This window comes from Chrysemys picta, chromosome 5 (assembly GCF_011386835.1).
Source record: "Chrysemys picta bellii isolate R12L10 chromosome 5, ASM1138683v2, whole genome shotgun sequence".
NCBI lineage: Eukaryota > Metazoa > Chordata > Testudines > Emydidae > Chrysemys > Chrysemys picta.
Genome location: NC_088795.1, coordinates 99,996,394 through 100,017,451, shown reverse-complemented (window position 1 = coordinate 100,017,451; position 21,058 = coordinate 99,996,394). Strand labels below are relative to the sequence as shown.

Genomic DNA, 21,058 nt, shown 5'->3' with positions numbered 1-21,058 from the left:
ATTGTTTTAGTTAAATAAAACCATTTAAATGTCCGTCTGGTGATGTTCTCCTCCTAATACAGCATGGCAAGAAAATCCTCCAAATATTAATGATTAACCTGTTGAACTGGAATAGTGCACCTCCCAATGACTTCATAAATATCTGCTTCAATTACCTTTGGTAAATGAAATAACCAAAAAATCATTCATTTTCTGATTTAGCTGTAAAACTAATCTGAAAAGTTTTCAAAATAAATCACTTAAAAATGTATAGCGTGTACCTTCTAAAAATGAAACCTACATCTGTCTCTGAGTTGTGAAGAATATGTATTAAGGCTATAACAACCAACAAGAATGCACTTTTATGTAGAAATCTATGATTAAATTGAGTCTTCCTGACTAGTGATTTAAATCAAATCCACCCTGATCTATTTTTTTTTTAAAAGGAGGGTTCTGCACTTGTGCACACACATAAGGAACAGACAGGAGCACCGCCAGCTTTTCTGCCGCCCTATGTGGTGGAAGGTCCTGCCCCAAAATGCCGACCCTCACAGAGGCGGCGGAAGGTCCTGCCGCTGAAATACCGTCGCTGTCGCCACCCACCAAATTGTAGGTCGCCTAATGGGTTGCGCCGGCCCTGGGAACAGACAAGAATAAGCCACCAATTCTGCTTAAAATACTACAGAATCCAAGTAAACTACTTAATCATAGATTCAAAAATTAAAAGCTACTTCCAATGCAAAACTTAAGAAAAAATTTCAAAAGCCAATCAGTTACTCTGAAATTGTTCTTAAATAGAAGTCCAAAAATTTGTGTTCTATTAAAAGTCTTGTGTTCCTGATATCATCTGAACTGTGATGGTGGAGATGTGTCTGAAAACCAGAGCACAGATAGCTTCTGGAAAGGATGGGGAAAGCGGATATGTTATGTCCAAGTTCCTCTATACTGGCATGGCTGGAGCTTAACTTTGTTGAACTAACCTGTTCTTAAATAGAAGTCCAAAAACTAACCTGTTTTAACTAACACAATGTTCATCGTGACTTGGCACTTAGTGTGGACTGGGACTGTTTACCGTGTCTTTTAAACATGACCTGTCCTTGTTTATCTTAGGTGCTAAGTTGTTGTGACAGGCAGATTTCTCAAACTATGTAAAACTTATGAATTCTGATTATGAACTTGATGTGTGTCATATGTGTTTAATATTCTATTATAACATTATATGATTATATATAATTATACATTATATATTATACAATTATATATAATATATAATTATATATATGTTTAACTAATATTATATTAGTTAAAACAAATTTCCTAAAATTATGCTTTTTCCCAATATAGACAAGATTTCTCACTACAACTGTAGTGAGAAAGGTGGAGGGGGGGAAGTGGAGCTGAGTGTCACGGATAGAGTTCCAGGAATAAGAACACAAAAGGAAGACTTAAGGCTATGCCTATGCTATAGGGTCGATGTGCGCATAGCCCCCTGCCTTAGATGCAGCTTATCCCGTCAGAAGGAGTTTTTCTGCCAGTGTATGAGCATCACCTCCCAGAATGACGTTAGCTATGCCGACAGAGGAACTCTTTGGTTAGTATAGCTGCATTTATACTGGGGTTTTTGTCGGTATAGTTATGTTAGGCAGGTGTGTGGTTTTTTCACACCTCTGGCCAACATAGCTATGCTGGTTTACATTTTGAGTGTAGACCAAGCCTAAGGCAGTGTTTACACAAGAGTTGTGCCGATTTAATTATATTGTATAGTTTAAGTGGTATAACTACCCCTAGAGTGGCTGAAGTTATACTAGCTTAAATGTGCTTATACCAGTATAGCTTGGACAGAAGGGGAATAAACTGTACAGTCATAAGGCATCTTTTCAGTAGTATAATTGTCTCTACTCTAGGACTTATACAGATATAACCACATTGAAAAAATCACACCCCTTACTGAAATAGTTAGACCAGTGATCTGTGTGTAGACTGGGTCTTAGCTTAGGCTACTGTTGCAGCAAACACTATTTTCCTGTTAGAGCCCTAAATATTATTATAATATTGTCAATGTTAAATATTTTTAACGTGAGATATTTAGTTTATATGTCTGGTTCTGAATTTTAATGGAAGAATATAATGAATTGCAAGTTATTTTAAAATTTGTTTTATTAACTCATTCAAATCTAGTCCATCCAAAGAACCATTCACTTTCTAAACTTAACCATGACTACGTGGTCCTAGGACAACTAAGCCTTTGACTGAACAGGAGAATATCAAATCAATCTGACAAATCTCCCTCAATGACAAGATGAATTTATCTCATACCACAGTCATGCTGTACAGAACCCTATTCTGAGAGGCAGTATTTGAAGCTGAGATTTTATTTAAATGAAAAGCTAAAACACCGAGAACTGCCACATGGATAGCTATCCTAACAAATTATTCTAATTATCCTCTGGGACTGAATAACGTAGTTTATCAAGAATGGGCCATAAAAGGAATTTTGTATTACAGGGATTACAGAATACTGTTATAATGTCCTTTGAAATGTTTAAAATGCTTTTAAACCATTTTCCTCATGGTCAAATTGTGTTTAATTCAAGTTCTACACATTCTCACCCATCTCCATTGCCTCCAAAAGGCTGGCAAAAGGTATTTACGTGATGCAGCCCTGGACAAAGATGATGCAATGGATAACAGATGGAAGATATGCAGACACAATTTAATGAAAAGTAATGGCTGCAACACCGTCAGCAATCTATAACTTTGCAATTGATAAACTAAGACAATTTTATGTAGTTCATCTGTAAAATGCATCCAGTTAATCCAAATATCTGTAAGAAATACTACCAAGCATTCCCCTTGCTTTTCCACTCTATTTAATCATATCTTCAGCTACCTTAATTCCTGAAAATGTATTACTATTATAATATGTATTAAGTGTTTTGATCTCTCTCTGATGCAAATAACTCTTCGTTGAGCATTAACCTAGACATGCACTCATCCCAAACAGTTGACAAAAGTAATGTGTTAAGTGCTTGCACAAAAAAGGTAACTCTACTATTACCATATTCCTGTGACTGACTTACTATACTCACATGTGGAATTTTCAGATTTGTATGATCTCCAGTTCTACTCAGTAGGCAGGTTCTGTCATTGATGTTTGTATCAATTAGCCTATGAGGAACATAAAATATTTTAAAGTATTTTTTAAAATTACTAAGAAGTAATTCCTTTACCATTTTAAAATTAATAATTGATTGTTTTTTCCGGGTATTTTTCATACAGTATCTAATGCTATGTATTTGCTTCTTTATGTATTATTTTTACATGGCAATTATAAAAAGTCATTGAGCACTAAAAGGGTAAATCATTTACATCAGCAGAAAATGTACTTTCAGTAACAGCACTTCATTATTCATAGGAAGGAACTGGGGCATGAAGCAGTTTGTCAAGTTTAAAATGCTTTCCTCAGTACAATGCACCTTCAAAGGGCAAAATAATGAAGCATTTATTAACAAACGTCAGCTTCACTAAGGTCTTTTTTTGCCTCTCTCTCCCCTTTCTCCAATATGGTCTCAGATTAGTTCTCTCCTCTGTTTCGGACTACTTTGCAGCCATGTTTACTAATGATGTAAGAGAAGCAAGACAGGAAGAAATCAAGATGGAAGGTGTAGAGCCAAATGCACTGTGGGCTTTGGTTCAATATGCATATACAGGTAAGAAGAATGAAGAAAAGGGTGGTAATGTTTCTCTGATGTTCTGTCCCTAAGTGAACATCGTATTCCATTATTAGATTTCAGATATTTGGTAGAAATGCTGCACCATACAATTCAACTGCTTATTTATTAAAACTACTATTACTGCCATTATCTAGAGCAACTCAGTGGGATCTAGTTAGTTGTTAGTTGATGTCTAGTTAGTTGACAAATGTCAAAATATTTCAGATGCATCCTGATGGGCGAAAGGAGAATTTTTTTTCATAATTCTTTTGCACTATATTATGCAAGCTACTAATTTTTAATTTTTGGGCTGTTTTGTAGGAATGTTATTGTCTTAGTTCTGTAGCATGTTCTGAAAATAATTCTATGTTGTTTATGATTTTTTGGGAGGAGGTTGACAAAAGATAAAAACAGGGGAAACAGAACTACCATTTCAGCCACATTTCTCTCTCTCTCTCTCTTACTTAGTCTGTCAAAAAAACTTTTTTGTGTGTGTTCAGAAAAATCTCTTGTTGGAATTACAGTCAATATTCTTTCATAAATAATGAGCACCCTTCTTTTAATATTGTTAGGTCGCCTTGAATTAAAAGAAGATAATATTGAGTGCCTGTTATCTACAGCTTGCCTTCTCCAGCTCTCTCAGGTTGTGGAAGCGTGCTGTAAGTTCTTAATGAAACAACTTCACCCATCCAACTGCCTTGGAATCCGCTCTTTTGCTGATGCACAGGGTTGCACTGACTTGCACAAAGTGGCTCACAATTTCACCATGGTATGTCCTTATTTGTAGCATCATCCATTCATTGATTTTTCTGTAGCAAGGAAAATATAGAGTATCTGCCTTCCTGAGGTAAATGTTGCTATCCCACCCCCACCCCCTAAGAGCCATTGTTATTATCAGAGCTATTTATATACTGTGACATTAAGTACTGCTTTCTATCTTGGTAGTGTTCCATTTAGTCAGAAAAAAAGTAATGGGTAAAATCTTCAAAAATGCCTGTGACTATTTAGAGAAACAGCACGGGTGAGGTAGTATCTTTTATTGGCCCAACTTCTGTTGGTGAGAGAGACAAGCTTTCGAGCTTACGCAGAGCCCTTGTTCTGGTCTGGGAAATGTACTCAGCCACCTTCTATATAGCAACATAGGAACAAGGAACATATGTTCTTAGGTAGAGTCATGAGTAGCCAAATGCAAAAGTATAGCCAGCAATTAAGTGAGGGTTTGGGGATTTATTTGGAGCAAGTCTGATTCTCTGACATTCTTAAATTTCATTCCCTCACCAACATCTTTTGTTAATTTTTCTCCTTACCTCCCTCAAGGGTATCATTTTATGGTAACTCTACTATCAGAGAAGTGTAAGGACCTAAGAGGCATATCTGTCTGTGGCCAGTTAGCACTGCTGCTCTTTGCTCATGGGAGTTCCTAGAATTACATGAGGTACTTCTCTCCACCTCTCATGATATGGCCTCTGCTGGTCTAGGCTCTTGGGAACTGAACCTAGGCAGGGGGGAAGGGATAGCTCAGTGGTTTGAGCATTGGCCTACTAAACCCAGGGTTGTGAGTTCAATCCTTGAGGGGGGCCACTTAGGGATCTGGGGCAAAATCAGTACTTGGTCCTGCTAGTGAAGGCAGGGGGCTGGACTTGATGACCTTTCAAGGTCCCTTCCAGTTCTAGGAGATGGGATACCACATCAGTAAACTTAGTATTAAAGCCTTTGATCCCCTGTGTGGTATCCCCACGTCATCTGAAATGTATAATTTGTGTTTCTTAATTGGAATTGGGGTAATTGAATCAGAAATCCATCAAGTCTCCTTTTACCTTCTGAATTTTTGCTGAATGGAACCCGTTGTTTGGTTGTTTTATTTTTTATTATTTTCCTCTGACTTAATGCCCAAGCTTACTATTGTTTGCAGTGTTGTTGTATCCACGTTGGTCCCAGGATAATAGAGACAAACTTTTGAGGTACACATGGAGACCTGAAGAAGAGCTCGGTGTAGCTCAAAAGCTTGTCTCTCACGAACAGAAATGGTTTACCTCACCCATTGTCGCTTCAAGTTTACTATGAGAGATTAGAATCAAATATCCTGGCATTCTTGTTGTGTGTGATTCAGTTCCCTCTCAGGTGGGTGGATCACTGATGCATTTAATAATGCATCCATACTAATGTTTATTAAAACACGTGAATGAATAGTGTGCAAATCACAGTATATAATAAGAAAAGGTTTCATTATGGTCAAGTATGGATTGAAGACAGAGCGTCAATAAAACAATCAGATGAGGCAGGAAGAATAGAGTAAAACAGATATGTATGATTATGAGAAATAGTATGCTTAATTGTGAGAGACTGAGAAATCATTGTATGTTATGATGAAAAAAATCACACAGAAATAGACTCCTTATTTCCTCCTTGCCCAAACAGTTTTTTTCTAAATAAATAATTGTCTTAATTGTGGTACTGTCTAGTCATGTTCTTCTAACATTTACTAGTGGAGTGCTAGAATCAGAAGGTTAACAAAATATTATTTGATGCAATTTAAAATATGAGCCTTTAGAAGGTGTACCTCCATCTGGTCTTATTATTTTGACAGCAACTGTTGGTTGTTGTCTCACTTCTCAAAAGTTAGTTTATTACTGACTCGACATCTTTCCTTTAGTAAGAAGTTGTTCAATTCACAGGAAAATAGTTGCGTACCTTTAGGCCATTGTTTACTTCAGTGGCACAATTACTCATTCTAAAGCTTTGCCATGAATCAAATTTAAATTAGCTGGATTTTAAAAAGCCATTTTCAAACTAATTAGTTGTGCTAGATGGATTCTTCCCAAGGCCTTTTTAATGTTGTTTAGTTCCAATGGAGACATGAAATTGAATTTTAGTAATAATGAGTAATACTGAAACAGTTCCTTTGGTTTGAAACTAATGTTGCTATGGAAACTGAATAGAAATGTATAGTCCAATTGAATCTTCAATTAAAATAAATCCCAAAATAATTTCATTTGTTTAAAAGCAATTTGAAAGCATAAAAATGTTTAACACTAATAAATACTAGTCACTTGATGCTCATGCCATTAAAAATATTAAAGCATCAGGATTAAACATACCTATAGTTCTGTAAATTCTGTTGTTTGTTAAAATCCATAAATTATTCATATGCCACAAATGATCATGGGTTACACTGAAATGACTCTGACTGGAGAAATTTCTGTTGGTTTTGCCACGCTGTTTTGCCTTTTTTAAAGGCACTTGAAATTTGAGGTAAATTAATAGTATAAAATATTTATATTTTTATTTCAATATATTCATTTTCTTTCTTTTGCTGCTGCTTTTTCTTTTCTAGTCCGATGGAAAGAGCAGTTCACCATGCAGACAATTTCACTGCAGTTAAAACAGCTACTCAGTTTTAATGCTGTCATATTGAAAAGCTATGAGTGAAACAATGAGTATTTTGATAAGCACCTAATTTAAACCATTGCTGTACTTTGAGACCAGCAGTTCACATGAAATGGGCATTTTCTCAAAATAAAAGATCCATCAGTGAATAATCTCAGTGGGTCCAGCTCCACTAATGGACTTTCTCTATCTGAACAACATCCATTAGTGTCACTTGAAAGCGTTGGCATGGTTTCAGTCAGTGCAGTGTATTTGAAGTATAAATATAAGTAGGATTGATTTGAATGCTGGACCACTTCAAATTAAAAGCATGTATGTTGCTATTTTGCTAAAAGAACATGAGTGTTTCATTACTTTATTATTAACTATGTTGTCACTCAATTGATAGACTATTTATTCATTGTGACAAAGAATAAGAAAACTCTTCAAGATTATTGTCAAACTAGATCAGTTTTTTAGACTTCAAAATTTGACAGTGCCTGAAAAATCCTCAGGACATAGTAAGTGAAACACTGCAACGGTCTAAAGTGAATAGTGGTGCACATAATAGCATATAAACAGGCATTGTGGGTCTGATTCTGATAATGTAGGCATGTAAAATGCAATTACCAGGATTGTGTGTGCAAATGCACCAAATTAACCTTTTACACATACAGTTATCCTATTATATAAATATAATTTATAAAAAGTAATGGGCCACATGACTACAAAATTAAAAATGTTGCTAGACTAGCCAAAAGATTAATTTAAGTATCTTTGTATCAGGGCATAAAGTACAGAGTTTTTGCACGTTTGATTGTTCTTTTTCCAAAGCAGCATCTAACATAGTGTTTTACTTCCAACATCTTCCTGTTATATCAGGTCTGGGGACATCCTACATTTCCAACAAAGGTGACAGCTGTGATTTCTTTAGTTTATCCAGGAGATCAGAATCACATAATCTCCATTAACTTGATATCTCAAGTAACATCAAGATGCTATGCCATCGTGTCCCAAGATGAGCACAGTATAATTCCTCTATTTTGAGGATAGGGAGGGAACAAAATATAATAGATGCAAAATTTGTAAGAGTTGATGAATGTCATTAATTATTCTAAGATCAACATTATTTTTTTAACTTAAGAAAATCGTTCATTGTGTGGTGATTGCTTTGTAGTAACAATACTTAGTACTTGTATAGTGTCTTCATCTGTAGGTCCTGAAGTGCTTTATAAAAGAGGGTGAGTGTAATTGTACCTTAATTTCCCATCTGTAAAATGGTGATACAAAAGTTAAGGCAAGGGTCTTGTAGCTACTGAATGGCAAAGCTAGGAAGAGAATCCAGAACTCCAGACTTTTCAGTCTTGTGACCTGTCCAGTGGCCTATGTGGGGTTGCAGGGCTTGGGGCCGGGCCGGAGGTGCTCGGCCGGCGCTGCTGGGGCCGGCGCTGCTGGGGCCGGTGCTGCTGGGGCCCGGGCCGGGCCGGTGCTGCTGGGGCCCGAGCCGGGCCGGGGGTGCTGGGACCCGAGCCGGGCCGGGGGTGCTGGGGCCGGTGATGCTGGGGCCCGGGCCGGGCCGGGGATGCTGGGGCCCGGGCCGGGGATGCTGGGGCCCGGGCCGGGGATGCTGGGGCCCGGGCCGGGTCCGGGCCGGCGCTGCTGGGGCCCGAGCCGGGGTTACTGGGGCCCGAGCCGGGGTTACTGGGGCCGGGGGTGCTGGGGCCTGGGCCGGGCCCGGGCCGGGGGTGCTGGGGCCCGAGCCGGGGTTACTGGGGCCCGAGCCGGGGTTACTGGGGCCGGGGGTGCTGGGGCCTGGGCCGGGCCCGGGCCGGGGGTGCTGGGGCCCGAGCCGGGGTTACTGGGGCCCGAGCCGGGGTTACTGGGGCCCGAGCCGGGGTGCTGGGGCCCAGGCCGGGGCCGGGCCGGGGCCGCCGGGCGCCGCTTGCCCAGGGCCACGCCTCCCCGGAGCTCTCCTCCTCCCCCCCCCCCCCCAGCTTACCTGCTGCTGCCGCCGGCCTGCCCCTGCTTCATTTCACACTTCCCGCGAAGCTCTGATTCGCGGGAAGCAGGGGAGGGGGAGGAGCAGGGGGCGGAGCGTTCAGGGGAGAGGTGGAGGGGGAAGACAGCTGCGGGGCCGGCGGAGTGGTAAGGCTGCAGGGGATGGGGGGAGCCGGGAAGGGGCTTTGGCTGCCCAAGCTTTTCGATCTATAAATAGCCGACGGGGGAAATCCCGGACATTTTTAGATTTTTAAAAATCCCCCCCGGACGGCTATTTATAGAACGAAAAGCCGGACGTGTCCGGGGAAATCCGGACATATGGTAGCCCTAGGAAAATGGCTTGTACTTCTTTCAGGGCTTGAAAAATCCTCTTGCCTATGGTGAATAGGAAATTTTCTCAGGCAACTTCTGCCACATCCAAGCTTTAATTTTTGTGTTAATTTTTGGTTTAAGTTGCTAGCCTTTTAAGTTGCAAGGAAAACCACCTGAACATGAAGTGATTATAAACCAGTGCTGTCCAAGTGTGCAAGAAGAGAGCTCCAGAATCTCTGCTGCAGCTGCTGCTCAGAGCTTTTTCAAGCTTTAAAGCAGAGTGAAAAGTGAACAGTCACGTCAGTTTTTATTACTGGTCTTCAGAAGCACATGGACAATGCAAAAATATTACAAGAATTGGATCAAGTTCAGCTTGCTGCTGCTTGAGTAATTCATGAGCAACCGCAGAGATCAATACTAACTATTTATGAGGAGAAGAACTCAGAAACAGAGGCTTGGAGCGGGATGGAAAAGCAGATTCAGCGCATATGTAGCAACCAGAAAGGTGTGCCTTAGCTGTGCCACTGTGGTGTAGACATATCCTTAGTGTAAGATAAGAGACAACAGATGGATACAGACAAATAGGGGAGTACAAGGAAACAATTAGACAATATTGGTCAACATAATAAGAAGTGATCTCCACTTACCAGCATCCCAATTGTTGTCAAGTTTTTTGTAGGCATCATGGCAGAGAGGAGGGTTTTGAACATGGATAATGAGGCAGCTTTATGGACATTTATGGGGAGCACCTCCCAAATGTGAGAGGCAACAAGGGAGAAAGCATGAAGACACTTTTTTAAAAATGTAACTAGATATTTGTAGACAATTGTGTGCCTTGTCCTCTTTTATATCTTTTAGTCACACTAATACATATTCAACTCGTTTAATCTTTCCTTATAAGTCAATCCATCCAGCCTTTTCAGGTTTTGTTCCTCTTCTCTGAGTTCCCTTATTTTGTCAATATCTTTCTGGTAATGAGATGCACAGAATTGAATGCAATACGCAATGTATTTCCAGAGCCATATTAAAAAAAAAATGTTATCTCCCTCCTCTATGATGATATGTCCAGTGCTTATGCAATCCAAAACTGTAATGGACATTGTTATTGACATTTTGTATTGCAAATTCATATCTGATTTGCAATGCCATTTTCAACAGTATTTCTTTCTACGGCTCCCAGATTTTTCTCTGTTATTAAATCTGTGTTTTGAGTTATTGAATTATTTTTCCTCTGAGATACTAACTTGCATTTTTCCAAGATGAAGGTCTTTCCAATTTAGGATTTTCTGTGAATTTCACTAACATGCAGTTTACTGCTTTTAGATCATTAATGAAGATATTAAATAGGGTTGGTCTTAACACTAATCCCTGCACAGTCCCCTTATCGAACACACCCACTCCTGCAGATATTTTGGCTTTTATTTTTACCTCTAAAAAACCAAAAATATTTCAGCCAGTTTTCAGTCTACATGTGTTTGGATATCCAAACCGATTTCAATTAATTTTGAGAGTAAGATTACTTTAGAGATTAAATCAAATGTTTTTCTAAAATTCAGCTACATTATGTCTGCTAATTTTGGACTTGATCATGGAGTTACTACAAACTCTGAGTAAAAGGAAACATATAGATGTGCTGTTCCAGGAGCAGACCACATTGGGTACATCTACACTTCAATAAAAAACCTGCGGCATCGAGTCTCAGAGCCCGTGTCAGCTGGCTTGGGCTGTGCGACTATAAAATTGCAGTGTAGACATTTGAGCTTGCCTTGGCTCCAGCCCGAGGCCAAGCGCAAACATCTACACAGCAATTTTAAAGCCCCCAGCCAAATCCCTGCAAGTTCAAGTCAGCTGACCTGGACAAGCCACAGCTGTGCCACGGGTCTTCCACTGCAGTGTAGATGTATTATTTTGAATCAAAGACTCTTTCCACCTTATGCCTTCTTCTTGTTCCCCTGCAAAGGAGCATGGAGGAACTGTGATCTTGCCCTTTTCAGTACTATTAAAAAAGCATTCAATTTTGGCAAAATATATTTGTTATAAGCTTCTTATTGCTCTTTTATTTTTTTGTGGGTTTTTTACCACTTGCACTTGAGTTTAATAAAGCTTCCACAAAACCTTCTAAAAATCCTGGTATTTTTAAATAATGTGCATTTATGGATGGAAACATTTTATACTGTGTTTCTTCCTACCCTGAAATGAGGACAGGCTATTAGAAATGACAGAAGGGAAGATGTGGAGAATTGAAACCTATCAAAAAAGTAATTGTTGATTAAAAATAAATAAATTTGTAGCCTGTGCAGTACTGTGAATCCTTTATATCTTCATTCCATTATCTATATACCTTATTCAGCTGTATTTGACTTACAAAACAATAAAAACAATTTAAAATAACCCACCGAAAGTTAAAGTTAGAACTGTTTTCCTGTTCATTTATTCATTGGAAATTATATTTGACACAAACCAATCCAACTATAATGAAGACCATTACAAACATGCCCATTACTGGAGTATGCTGTACTCTACTCAGCAAAATCTGCATCTCAATACATGGTGTTTCTACAACTTTCAGCAGCGGATGACAATAGTGGCCTATCCAAAGGTCTTCAGTGTTCATATTGAAAATACTTTTTTCTTTTTCAGGAGAATTTCATGGAAGTAATTAGAAACCAGGAGTTTTTATTATTGCCAGCCGCTGAAATTGCAAAGCTTTTGGCAAGTGATGATATGAATATTCCTAATGAAGAAACTATACTGAATGCACTGCTTACTTGGGTTCGACATGATTTGGAACAGAGAAGGAAAGAACTTAGTAAGCTGTTGGCTTACATTAGGCTGCCTCTGCTTGCTCCACAGGTAAATTATTACAAATATAAAACCATTAGCTCTTTCTTCCCATGGATAACATCAGTATTTTTAGGGGACATACTTATACTGTCTATGTGGAAGTTCCCCCAACTAGTAGTGATTTTGGTTTCTTAGAAATAGAGATAAATAAATGAGGAATGGGGAAGATCTGTAGTCAGTTTTGTATTTGAATGGATGAGAATGCCACTTGCACTAGGGTCATTAAAATAACTGCTCTCATTGATTTCATTAATAATATTTAGCACTTATATAATGTCAAAGGGCTTTACAAACTGAACACTTGCAACATCCCTGTAAGGTACGGTAAGAATTATCTCCATTTTATAGATGGGAAAACTAAGGTATTCATGAGCCTTTGACATATACAAATAAAATTCACTAATTAACATCTATGAACTGTAACCTTCTTCAATCTCTTAATGATTATCTTTAAAGCACTTGTATGCACCTTGTGTCCTCTTTATGATCATTAGATGAGTTGGCTAGAAGGCATTTGCTTTTGATACACCTCTACCCCGATATAACGCGACCTGATATAATACGAATTTGGATATAACGTGGTAAATCAGTGCTCTGGGGGAGCGGGGCTGTGCACTCCGGCAGATCAAAGCAAGTTCGATATAACGCGGTTTCACCTATAATGCGTTAAGATTTTTTGGCTCCCAAGGACAGCGTTATATCAAGGTAGAGGTGTACTTACATTTGAGTACTCCATAACCAGTGGCAGAACTTACTGAGCTGTGGGTCCCTGCATTTGTAATTCAGGAAATAAGTTAAGGCTTACTTATTTTGTTCAGCATATGTTTAACATAAGTATTTTTTCACGCAACACACTGTCAACCTCTGGAACTCCTTGCCAGAGGGTGTTGTGAAGGCCAATACAATAACGGGTTCAAAAGGGAGCTAGATAGATTCATGGAAGATAGGTCCATCAATGGCTATTAGCCAGGATGGGCAGGAATTTGCCAGAAGCTGGGATTGGGTGATAGGGCATGGATCACTTGATGATAACCTGTCTGTTCATTCCCTTTGGGGCACCTGCCATTGGCCTCTGACAGAGGACAGGATACTGGGCTTGATGGACCTCTGGTCTGACCCAGTATGGCTGTTCTTATGTTCTTAGCTATTTTTATATTGTTCTTGTCTTTTAATCGACTGTAATTGAAACATCTAGAGTCCTTGGAAATAGAATTTACAGAAATTAGTAAATAAATATAAAATCAAGAGAAATTGGGCGTGATCAGTACTAATTGGACACTAAAGATTAAGGGTAAAACACCAAAACAATACTTGATTACAACCACTATTGTGTGTGTCACTTTTCTTCCATCTTTTGCAGATGTATGCTGGCATTTCTGATTCTACATTTCTATCACCTTTTTCATTTATTCCATTTTTTCAGATTCCTCAAAAAATGAAATTGAAGTATTTTTAAAATGAATGTTAATCACACATAAATCAGGAAATTGAATTAAGTTGCAACAACAGCCTTCACTCTGACCCATGAGGGTGCATTATAGTATGATGTTTTGTTACATGATCACACAGCAATGGGCAATGTGACATAGCAAACACAGTAAAATATAATGAAACTGTTTCCAATTTTATGGTAGAAGGTTCAAAGCTGTTTGGAAGAAAGGAGACAGAAAATTGGAGGGCTCACTAAAAGCCATTTTGTTATAAGTAGCGATGTGAGGACTTAAACTCACAAACTTAAAAAAAATTACAGGGCATCTGAAGTAGGGGATTGCTCCTTGGAGCTATGCCATCAGCGATGAAGGTTTGTCCGAAATATTGCATTGGGCATTATGCGAGGTGGACAGATCCAACGTGAACCCTGAAAATGATGGCTAACACAGGCAGCAAAGATGCAGGGCAGCAGCTGCACCTAGCTACCCGAGGCAAAGGAAGTCGCTGAGAAAGACTCAATGGCTCAAGTCATACAGCATGAAGCCAGTACTGGTAGACCAGGAATAGGGTTGCGTTACTGCATCTCCATCTCATCCTAGTGGGACGAGATATTTCCCGGGGTAATCATTGGCTCTTTTTTTTGACCATGAATAACCTAGTACTCAGCACCAGGGTTAAAGCCCCTGCCTTATTTTCAGCTGTAGATGCCCCATTGGTGCCGTCTTCCCTCAGTGCAAACATGATGGGTTCATGCCAAAGCCCCCCTGGGGACGCACGTCCATTGATGTCAACAGGTACATTTGGAGTACATTGTGACAATGCATGCAATTGTATCTGGGATCTCCAGCAGTCCACCAAAATTGCAACTTGGAATGTTGCAACTCTTCACAGGCATGGTCATCAGGTTGCTGTCTCACCTGAAATGGACTGTCTTGGTATATCAATCGCAGGACTAATAGAAGCAAGGCTGATGGATCACAGACATCATGAGGTGGACGATTCTTTCCTACTGTATTCTGGCAGCCCCAACCATTTCTATGGTGTAGCAGTACTATTGTGACACGAAGCCAAGTCCTCCCTGACAACCTGGATGCCTATGTCTCCTTATTTACTAATTGCACATCTTAAACATCAACACGGTTACTTCACTGTCATAGTAGTCTGTGTCGACAGAGGAATCTTTTGACTAAGCCCTGGTCTACACTACGAGTTTAGGTCGACTTTAGCAGGGTTAAATCGAATTAAGCCTGGACACTTCCACACGACGAAGCCCTTTCTTTCGACTTAAAGGGCCTTTTAAACCGGTTTCTTTACTCCACCTCCAACGAGGGGATTAGCGCTAAAATCGGCCTTTGCGGGTTGGATTTGGGGTAGTGTGGACAGAATTCGACGTTATTGGCCTCCGGGAGCTATCCCACAGTGCTTCATTGTGACCGCTCTGGACAGCACTCTCAACTCAGATGCACTGACCAGGTAGACAGGAAAAGCCCCGCGAACTTTTGAATTTCATTTCCTGTTTGCCCAGCGTGGAGAGCACAGGTGACCACGGAGGGAGGGGGAAGCAAATGAATACAGAACAAATCTGGTCCATCTATTTTTTACATCTTAAGCTGGCAGCAGATGGTGCATTATGACTGATAGTCCTCGGCATCTTCTGGGTGCTTGGCAGAAGATACTGTACTACGACTGCTAGCCATCATCGTCAAGACGGTTCAATAGGACTGCCGGCAGAACTGAGTCTCCAGGAGACAAAGCATGTCTGCCCAGGTGCCTATGATTGAACTGGAGTACGACGACGACGGATACCAGTCGTAATGGACCATCTACTGCCAAAAGGCAAGGGGCTGCTGCTGTGTAGCAATGCAGTACCACGTCTGCCAGCACCCAGATGACATATGGTGACGGTGAGCTGAGCTGAGCGGGCTCCATGTTTGCCATGGTATGTTGTCTGCACAGGTAACCCAGGTAAAAAGGCGCGAATCGATTGTCTGCCGTTGCTCTGACGGAGGGGGAGGGGCCTGACGGCATGTACCCAGAACCCCCCGCGACACTGTTTTGCATCATCAGGCATTGGGATCTCAACCCAGAATTCCAATTGGCGGCGGAGACTGCGGGAACTGTGGGATAGCTACCCACAGTGCAACGCTTCGGAAGTCGACGCTAGCCTTGGTACTGTGGACGCGGTCCGCCGGCTTCATGCACTTAGAGTATTTTATGTGGGAACACACACAATCGACTGTGTAAAACCGATATCTATAAAACCGGCTTCTATAAATTCGACCTAATTTCGTAGTGTAGACATACCCTCAGTTAAAGATAATTTCTGTGATCAATTGGAACATCTAGTATGCACAGTCCTTCCACATGATAATCTCGTGATCTTGAGTGACCTAAATGCAGTGACTGGCTCCCTGCGAACTGGGTTTGAACAGGTCATTGGTCTTTATGGTTCAGGCACACCCAATAATAACTCTTGCCGCTTGCTTACATTCTGTGCCTCCCAGAATCTTTCCATTCTTGGGTCATGGTTCAAGTGGCGACGCTTACACCAGATGTCATGGATCTCTCATGATTGTTTCAGTCAAAAGGAGTTGGCCCACATCATTACACACATATCTTCGCCTGCTGTAGAGTTTATTGTGGTGCGGAATGTGCGGCGAACACAGATCACCATCTAGTGGTTACCCGTATGGTGTTGATGTTCCAATGAGCAGGTAAGCCCTCTCTGATGATGAAGTTTGACATCTACACACTCCGTGTGCCAGGTTTAGCCAACAGGTTTTGGATTGATGTCAGCAACAGATTCTCAGCTCTAGCTAATCTGCCAGACGACATGGAGGTTGCCTGGTTCCTGTTTTCTTCTCCCCTCAACCAATCTACTGAGCAGACGATTGACTATAAGCATCCAAGCACGTCGACCATGACTATCGGAGGAGGCCTTCCAGATAATTAAATTGAAGGCCTCAGCGCGCCAGCGTGGTGATAAACACATTCATAATCAGCTGAAGCAAAAATTTAACACCCTGGCACGCCGCAATCGCAAGGCATATTATAACCAAGTGGCAGATGATGTTGAATTTGGCTTAGCCAGGAGAGACTTGCCACCAGTATTCCACGCCATTCACAACCTCAGTGGTCAAGAGGTAGTCACTACAAATGGTATCCTGAATGCTAGCCAAGGCCATCCATGTAAATCGGATGATGACATTCTCTCACGCTGGGTGGAACATTATCACAGTGCCCTGAACCATCCTCCAGCTGCCACTTGTTCAGAACTGGATGATCTCGCAGTCACTGCGGTTCTGGATCCAGACATTTGTACTGATGCACCAACACTGAATGAAGTGAAGTATGCCATCTCTAAACTGAAAAATGGACGCGCAGCTGGTGCTGATGGCATCCCCTCAGAGCTGCTAAAATGTGCTATTGATCCTGTAGCAGCATCACTTCTGGCCATCTTTTGTCTGGTATGGAGAACTGGAACCCTGCCAACTGCCTGGAAGGATGGTATTGTGATCTCACTCTATAAGGGCAAGGGACTGTTCAGCGAATGTAAGAGCTACAGGCCAATCACCTTGCTCTCCGTTCCAGGAAAGGTATTTGCGCATGTTTTGCTGGCATGCCTGGAGCCTTTGCTACATCGGAAGCGTTGTCCCCAACAGTCAGGCTTTATGAGGAACAGTTCCACATTAGATGCCATTTTGGCCCTTCGGTTGTTGTCAGAAATAAATCATGAGTTCAGGAAGCACCTGCACATAGCGTATGTTGATGTTAAGGCTGCATTTGATTCAGTAGACCATGTCACGTTACGGAAGGCCTTAAAGGGTGTAGGTGTCTTTACTACTCTGCTGGACTTGATTAGAGAACTGCATAATGGAATCACTGCCCATGTTTGTCTGGGGAACTGGATGTCAGCGCCTTTTAAATCAGTATCTGGTGTTAGGCAGGGCTGCGTTCTGGCCCCTGCACTCTTTTGTCGGCCAATGGATTTCATAATGCATCATTCTGTTAGGTCGATAGGCATTGAGATTGGTGATCTCTCGCTCACAGACCTTGACTACGCTGATGATGATCTTTTAGTACGGAGCCCTGACAGGTTTCATGAGGCACTCCAGCATATGGAGGGGGAGTCAGCTAAGATTGGTCTCCATGCTTCATAGTCAAAGACAAAACTGAAAAATCTAGGACCAGGTCCACCTGCGACTCCAATCTCTTTGAACAATGAAACTGTCGAATCAGTTTCCAGCTTTGGGTTCTATACTTACTATCTCCTCCAATTCTCACACAGAGGTTTTCCATCAGATTGGCATCGTGCATCTACCATGGGCCGTCTACAACAGATATGGAATCAACATCATCTTAGTATGACAACCAAGTTCAGAATTTATTTGAGCTGTATCCTTCCATACTGTTGTACAGGTGCGAAACATGGACACTATACTGAACAGACTGGACAAAGCTGAAGGCATTTTACACAAAATGTCAACGTTGTATACTGGGTATAAAGTGGCATGACTTCATCTGTAATGCAGATGTTTATGGTTGTTTGGGTCTACAGACTACTAGCGCCATTGTCCGCAGGTGGCGCCTTATGCTTTTCAGACATGTCGCTAGGATGCCACAGGACATTCCAGCGAATGTCGTTCTCCGGGTGGTTTGAAACATCCGGGAGAAAATTCCACGAATCGAGGAGTGGAGGTGGCCCTGGGGCAGACCCCCTAGTACATGAGTTTATCAAGTCTGTTCCGATGTTTGACTCTCAGACCATCAAGCCTTTGCAGTTGTGCAGGAATGGACCAAATGGTGAACTATCGCTATGGCCAACTATCTGGCTAAACGAAGAAGAAGAAGAATGTTATAGGACTGTAGAGCTAATGGCAGCAAAACTTATAATGGAACCTCTATTTCATCAGTTTTATTTATAAAAATTTCTTTGAAGCTACCATTGTACATTCTGGCATCCCTGTTTATTGACAGAAGCAGCATCCTAGACATCTGGAAAATCTTGTTGCTGTTGCAAAGGCTTGTGACATAGTTGTTTATTTGTATTTGTATTATGTGTTTACCAGGTTCCAGTGGCTAGTATCTGGTCTTTGATCATATTCTGAAAAAGTTGATTAATCACATTCCTAACTGTGAGAGATTCAGCTTTCTTTTCTTCAGAAGCTCCTAGTACTTTAGAATTTTCTGTTTTAAATTACTGCTAAAAAATTTGTTCCAAATATACAAACATTATACCTCTTTCTGCATCTGTTTTTCAGATGTGCTTATAATGTTAATGCACCATTTGTAATTGCTCAGTTATAAATGTCTTTGAAATTTGGTGCAAGGAGCTACATAAATAACCAAATCCCCAGAAAACTGTAATTTATAATTGGGGCTTTTGTTTTTGGGGGTTTATTAATTGCATTTTTCAGGGTTTATTTTTAGCAATTGTTGCCTTTTATGTAGATGTCAAAAAAATCAGGGCTTTTTGGGGGCTTTCTCTTAGTATATATTGTAATGAGTAATGTATGTTACATTGTATAGTATAATATATATACTGTAATAAGTAATCTCTTTGTGATGTTCTCTAGAGCACTTTAACATAGTACTCTTTCACACAGCATTACTTTAAAGCGCACTAGAGAACCTTTGGTGCACTCCAATGGGGTCTGCATGGACCAATTAATGAGTAACACATAAGTGTGCTTTAGAAGTCATGCTCCCATAATCCATATTACTGCTCCATTTAGACAAGCCCTTAGATACAAGTAACCATTTCCAGTGTTTTGCAGGTTTTTACTGGATACACACATTTCTTTTTCTTTAATTGGGGTTGTTTTATCAGTGTTGATCAGTTAAAACTTAAAATCAGAATGCATTACAATTAAATTATAGTGATTATAATGCATTCTATTAAATGGTTAGCATTTGTAAAATATATAAGTCAAGACAGGTTGTTTCAGTGGGGAATATTAATTTACAATGAATTGCAATACAGTGGACTTAGTCACAAGAACACAGTTTGGGTTTTTTTAGTCAAAAACAGCCTTAGACTACTTATATTTTTAGTTATCATGGAATTATTTTCATAGGTCCAAACCTTGTGCTATAGTAAATCATAGTTATGCTGGGGTTCTCTATTCTAGTGAGTAGATATATTTGTTGTTTGGAGATGCAAAGAAGAATTTTGCAAGAAGTATTAATTTATACAGCTTTAGTGGGTTTGATCTCCCCCCCCCCCCCCCCCCAAGAAAAGGTTAAATAGTACTTGTCAGTCTCAAAAGTAGATCCAAGGACTAGAGGTCAGACTGTTGTCCTTTTGGTAGCCTTCTGTATTACAGGAAAGCAGATTTCAGTGCCTACTCTTAGTCTTGATCTAGAAGGATGCAGAGGTTGGTGGTGTTGTAGAGGCACTTATGTGTGGCATCAAAAGTAATCCATTCAGCCAGTTAAGGAGTTGTGTTTACATGTGTATATATATAGAGAGAGAATATTATCTGGTCCTTTTTATTCAGGAATATAGTGGCCTAATATCAAATGTTTTAGCTTATGCTCAAATAAATTTGTTAGTCTCTAAGGTGCCACAAGTACTCCTCGTTCTTTTAGACAGCAGTGTGACACTGATATTCTGTCTGTACACAAGTATAGAGCATTGCATGCCAACATTTAAAACATTGTAACATTTCTTTCAGTTTAGCAATTTTCTAATAATTAAATGAGTGTAAGATTGTCAAAGTAGCAAGCACTGCTTTATATTAAAAAAAAGCAGTTCAGGTGAAGTATTGCAACTGAGAATGATGAAAACTAAGATAGGCACTGTTCCTTCTTACTGATGGTTTTAATCAAAGGGATTTTAATTTGCTTTTCAAATAGAAGCAAACCTTTGCTAAAGCCAAGTTTAAAATATTAATTATGGTATTTTGCATTAGTCTAAAAACATAAGTTGTTACAATCTGATGGAAAACTTTTTTATAAATCTATAGTTCTGTTTACTTCCTTAACTCAGTGGTTCTCAAACTTCTTTTTTCGCGGACCACTTGAAAATTGCTGAGGGTCTCAGCGGACCACTTAGTGATCTTTCCAAATGTTTGTACCACTAGCTAACTATTGTAAACCACTTTGGATAAAAGCGCTACATAAAAAAACTTAATATTTAACTTTTTTTCCTACAAATAAAAGCACACAACTCACATTTTAATATCAGTAGTCTTTCTAATGCGATGGATGTGCCCTCTCCCCCCTGCTGCAGAAGCCCCCATGCTGGGGCCAGGAAGGAAGGGGGTCTCTCCCCCACCACAAGAGCTGAGGCTGGGAAGGGGGGCCGTCTCTCCCCAGCAGCCGCAGCCCTGGTGCTGGGGAAAGTTGCCTCTTTCTCTGGCTGCCGCAGCCCTGCACATCCCAAATTCCCCACACCTCCCTTTTCTCACCCC

The 21,058-nt window shown here is 40.4% G+C and overlaps 1 protein-coding gene across 14 annotated transcripts in view; it reads left to right on the top strand.

Annotated features, from left to right (window-relative positions):
- The window catches only part of KLHL5 (kelch like family member 5), a 128,542-nt gene that overhangs the window by 73,480 nt on the left and 34,004 nt on the right, over positions 1-21,058 (top strand). For 12 of the 14 annotated variants that reach the window (XR_010601510.1, XM_024106703.3, XM_024106701.3 and 9 more), the window contains 3 exons: positions 3,553-3,689; positions 4,265-4,461; positions 12,009-12,221. Coding sequence is in view for 13 of the 14 variants with exons in the window: in XM_024106703.3 (XP_023962471.2) it covers positions 3,553-3,689; positions 4,265-4,461; positions 12,009-12,221 (547 nt within the window). In the remaining variant the exon portion in view is untranslated. Of the gene's footprint in view, positions 1-1,385; positions 1,571-3,552; positions 3,690-4,264; positions 4,462-12,008; positions 12,222-21,058 lie in introns of those variants that run through there. The other 2 variants (XM_042843434.2, XM_042843431.2) reach the window with 2 other exon arrangements.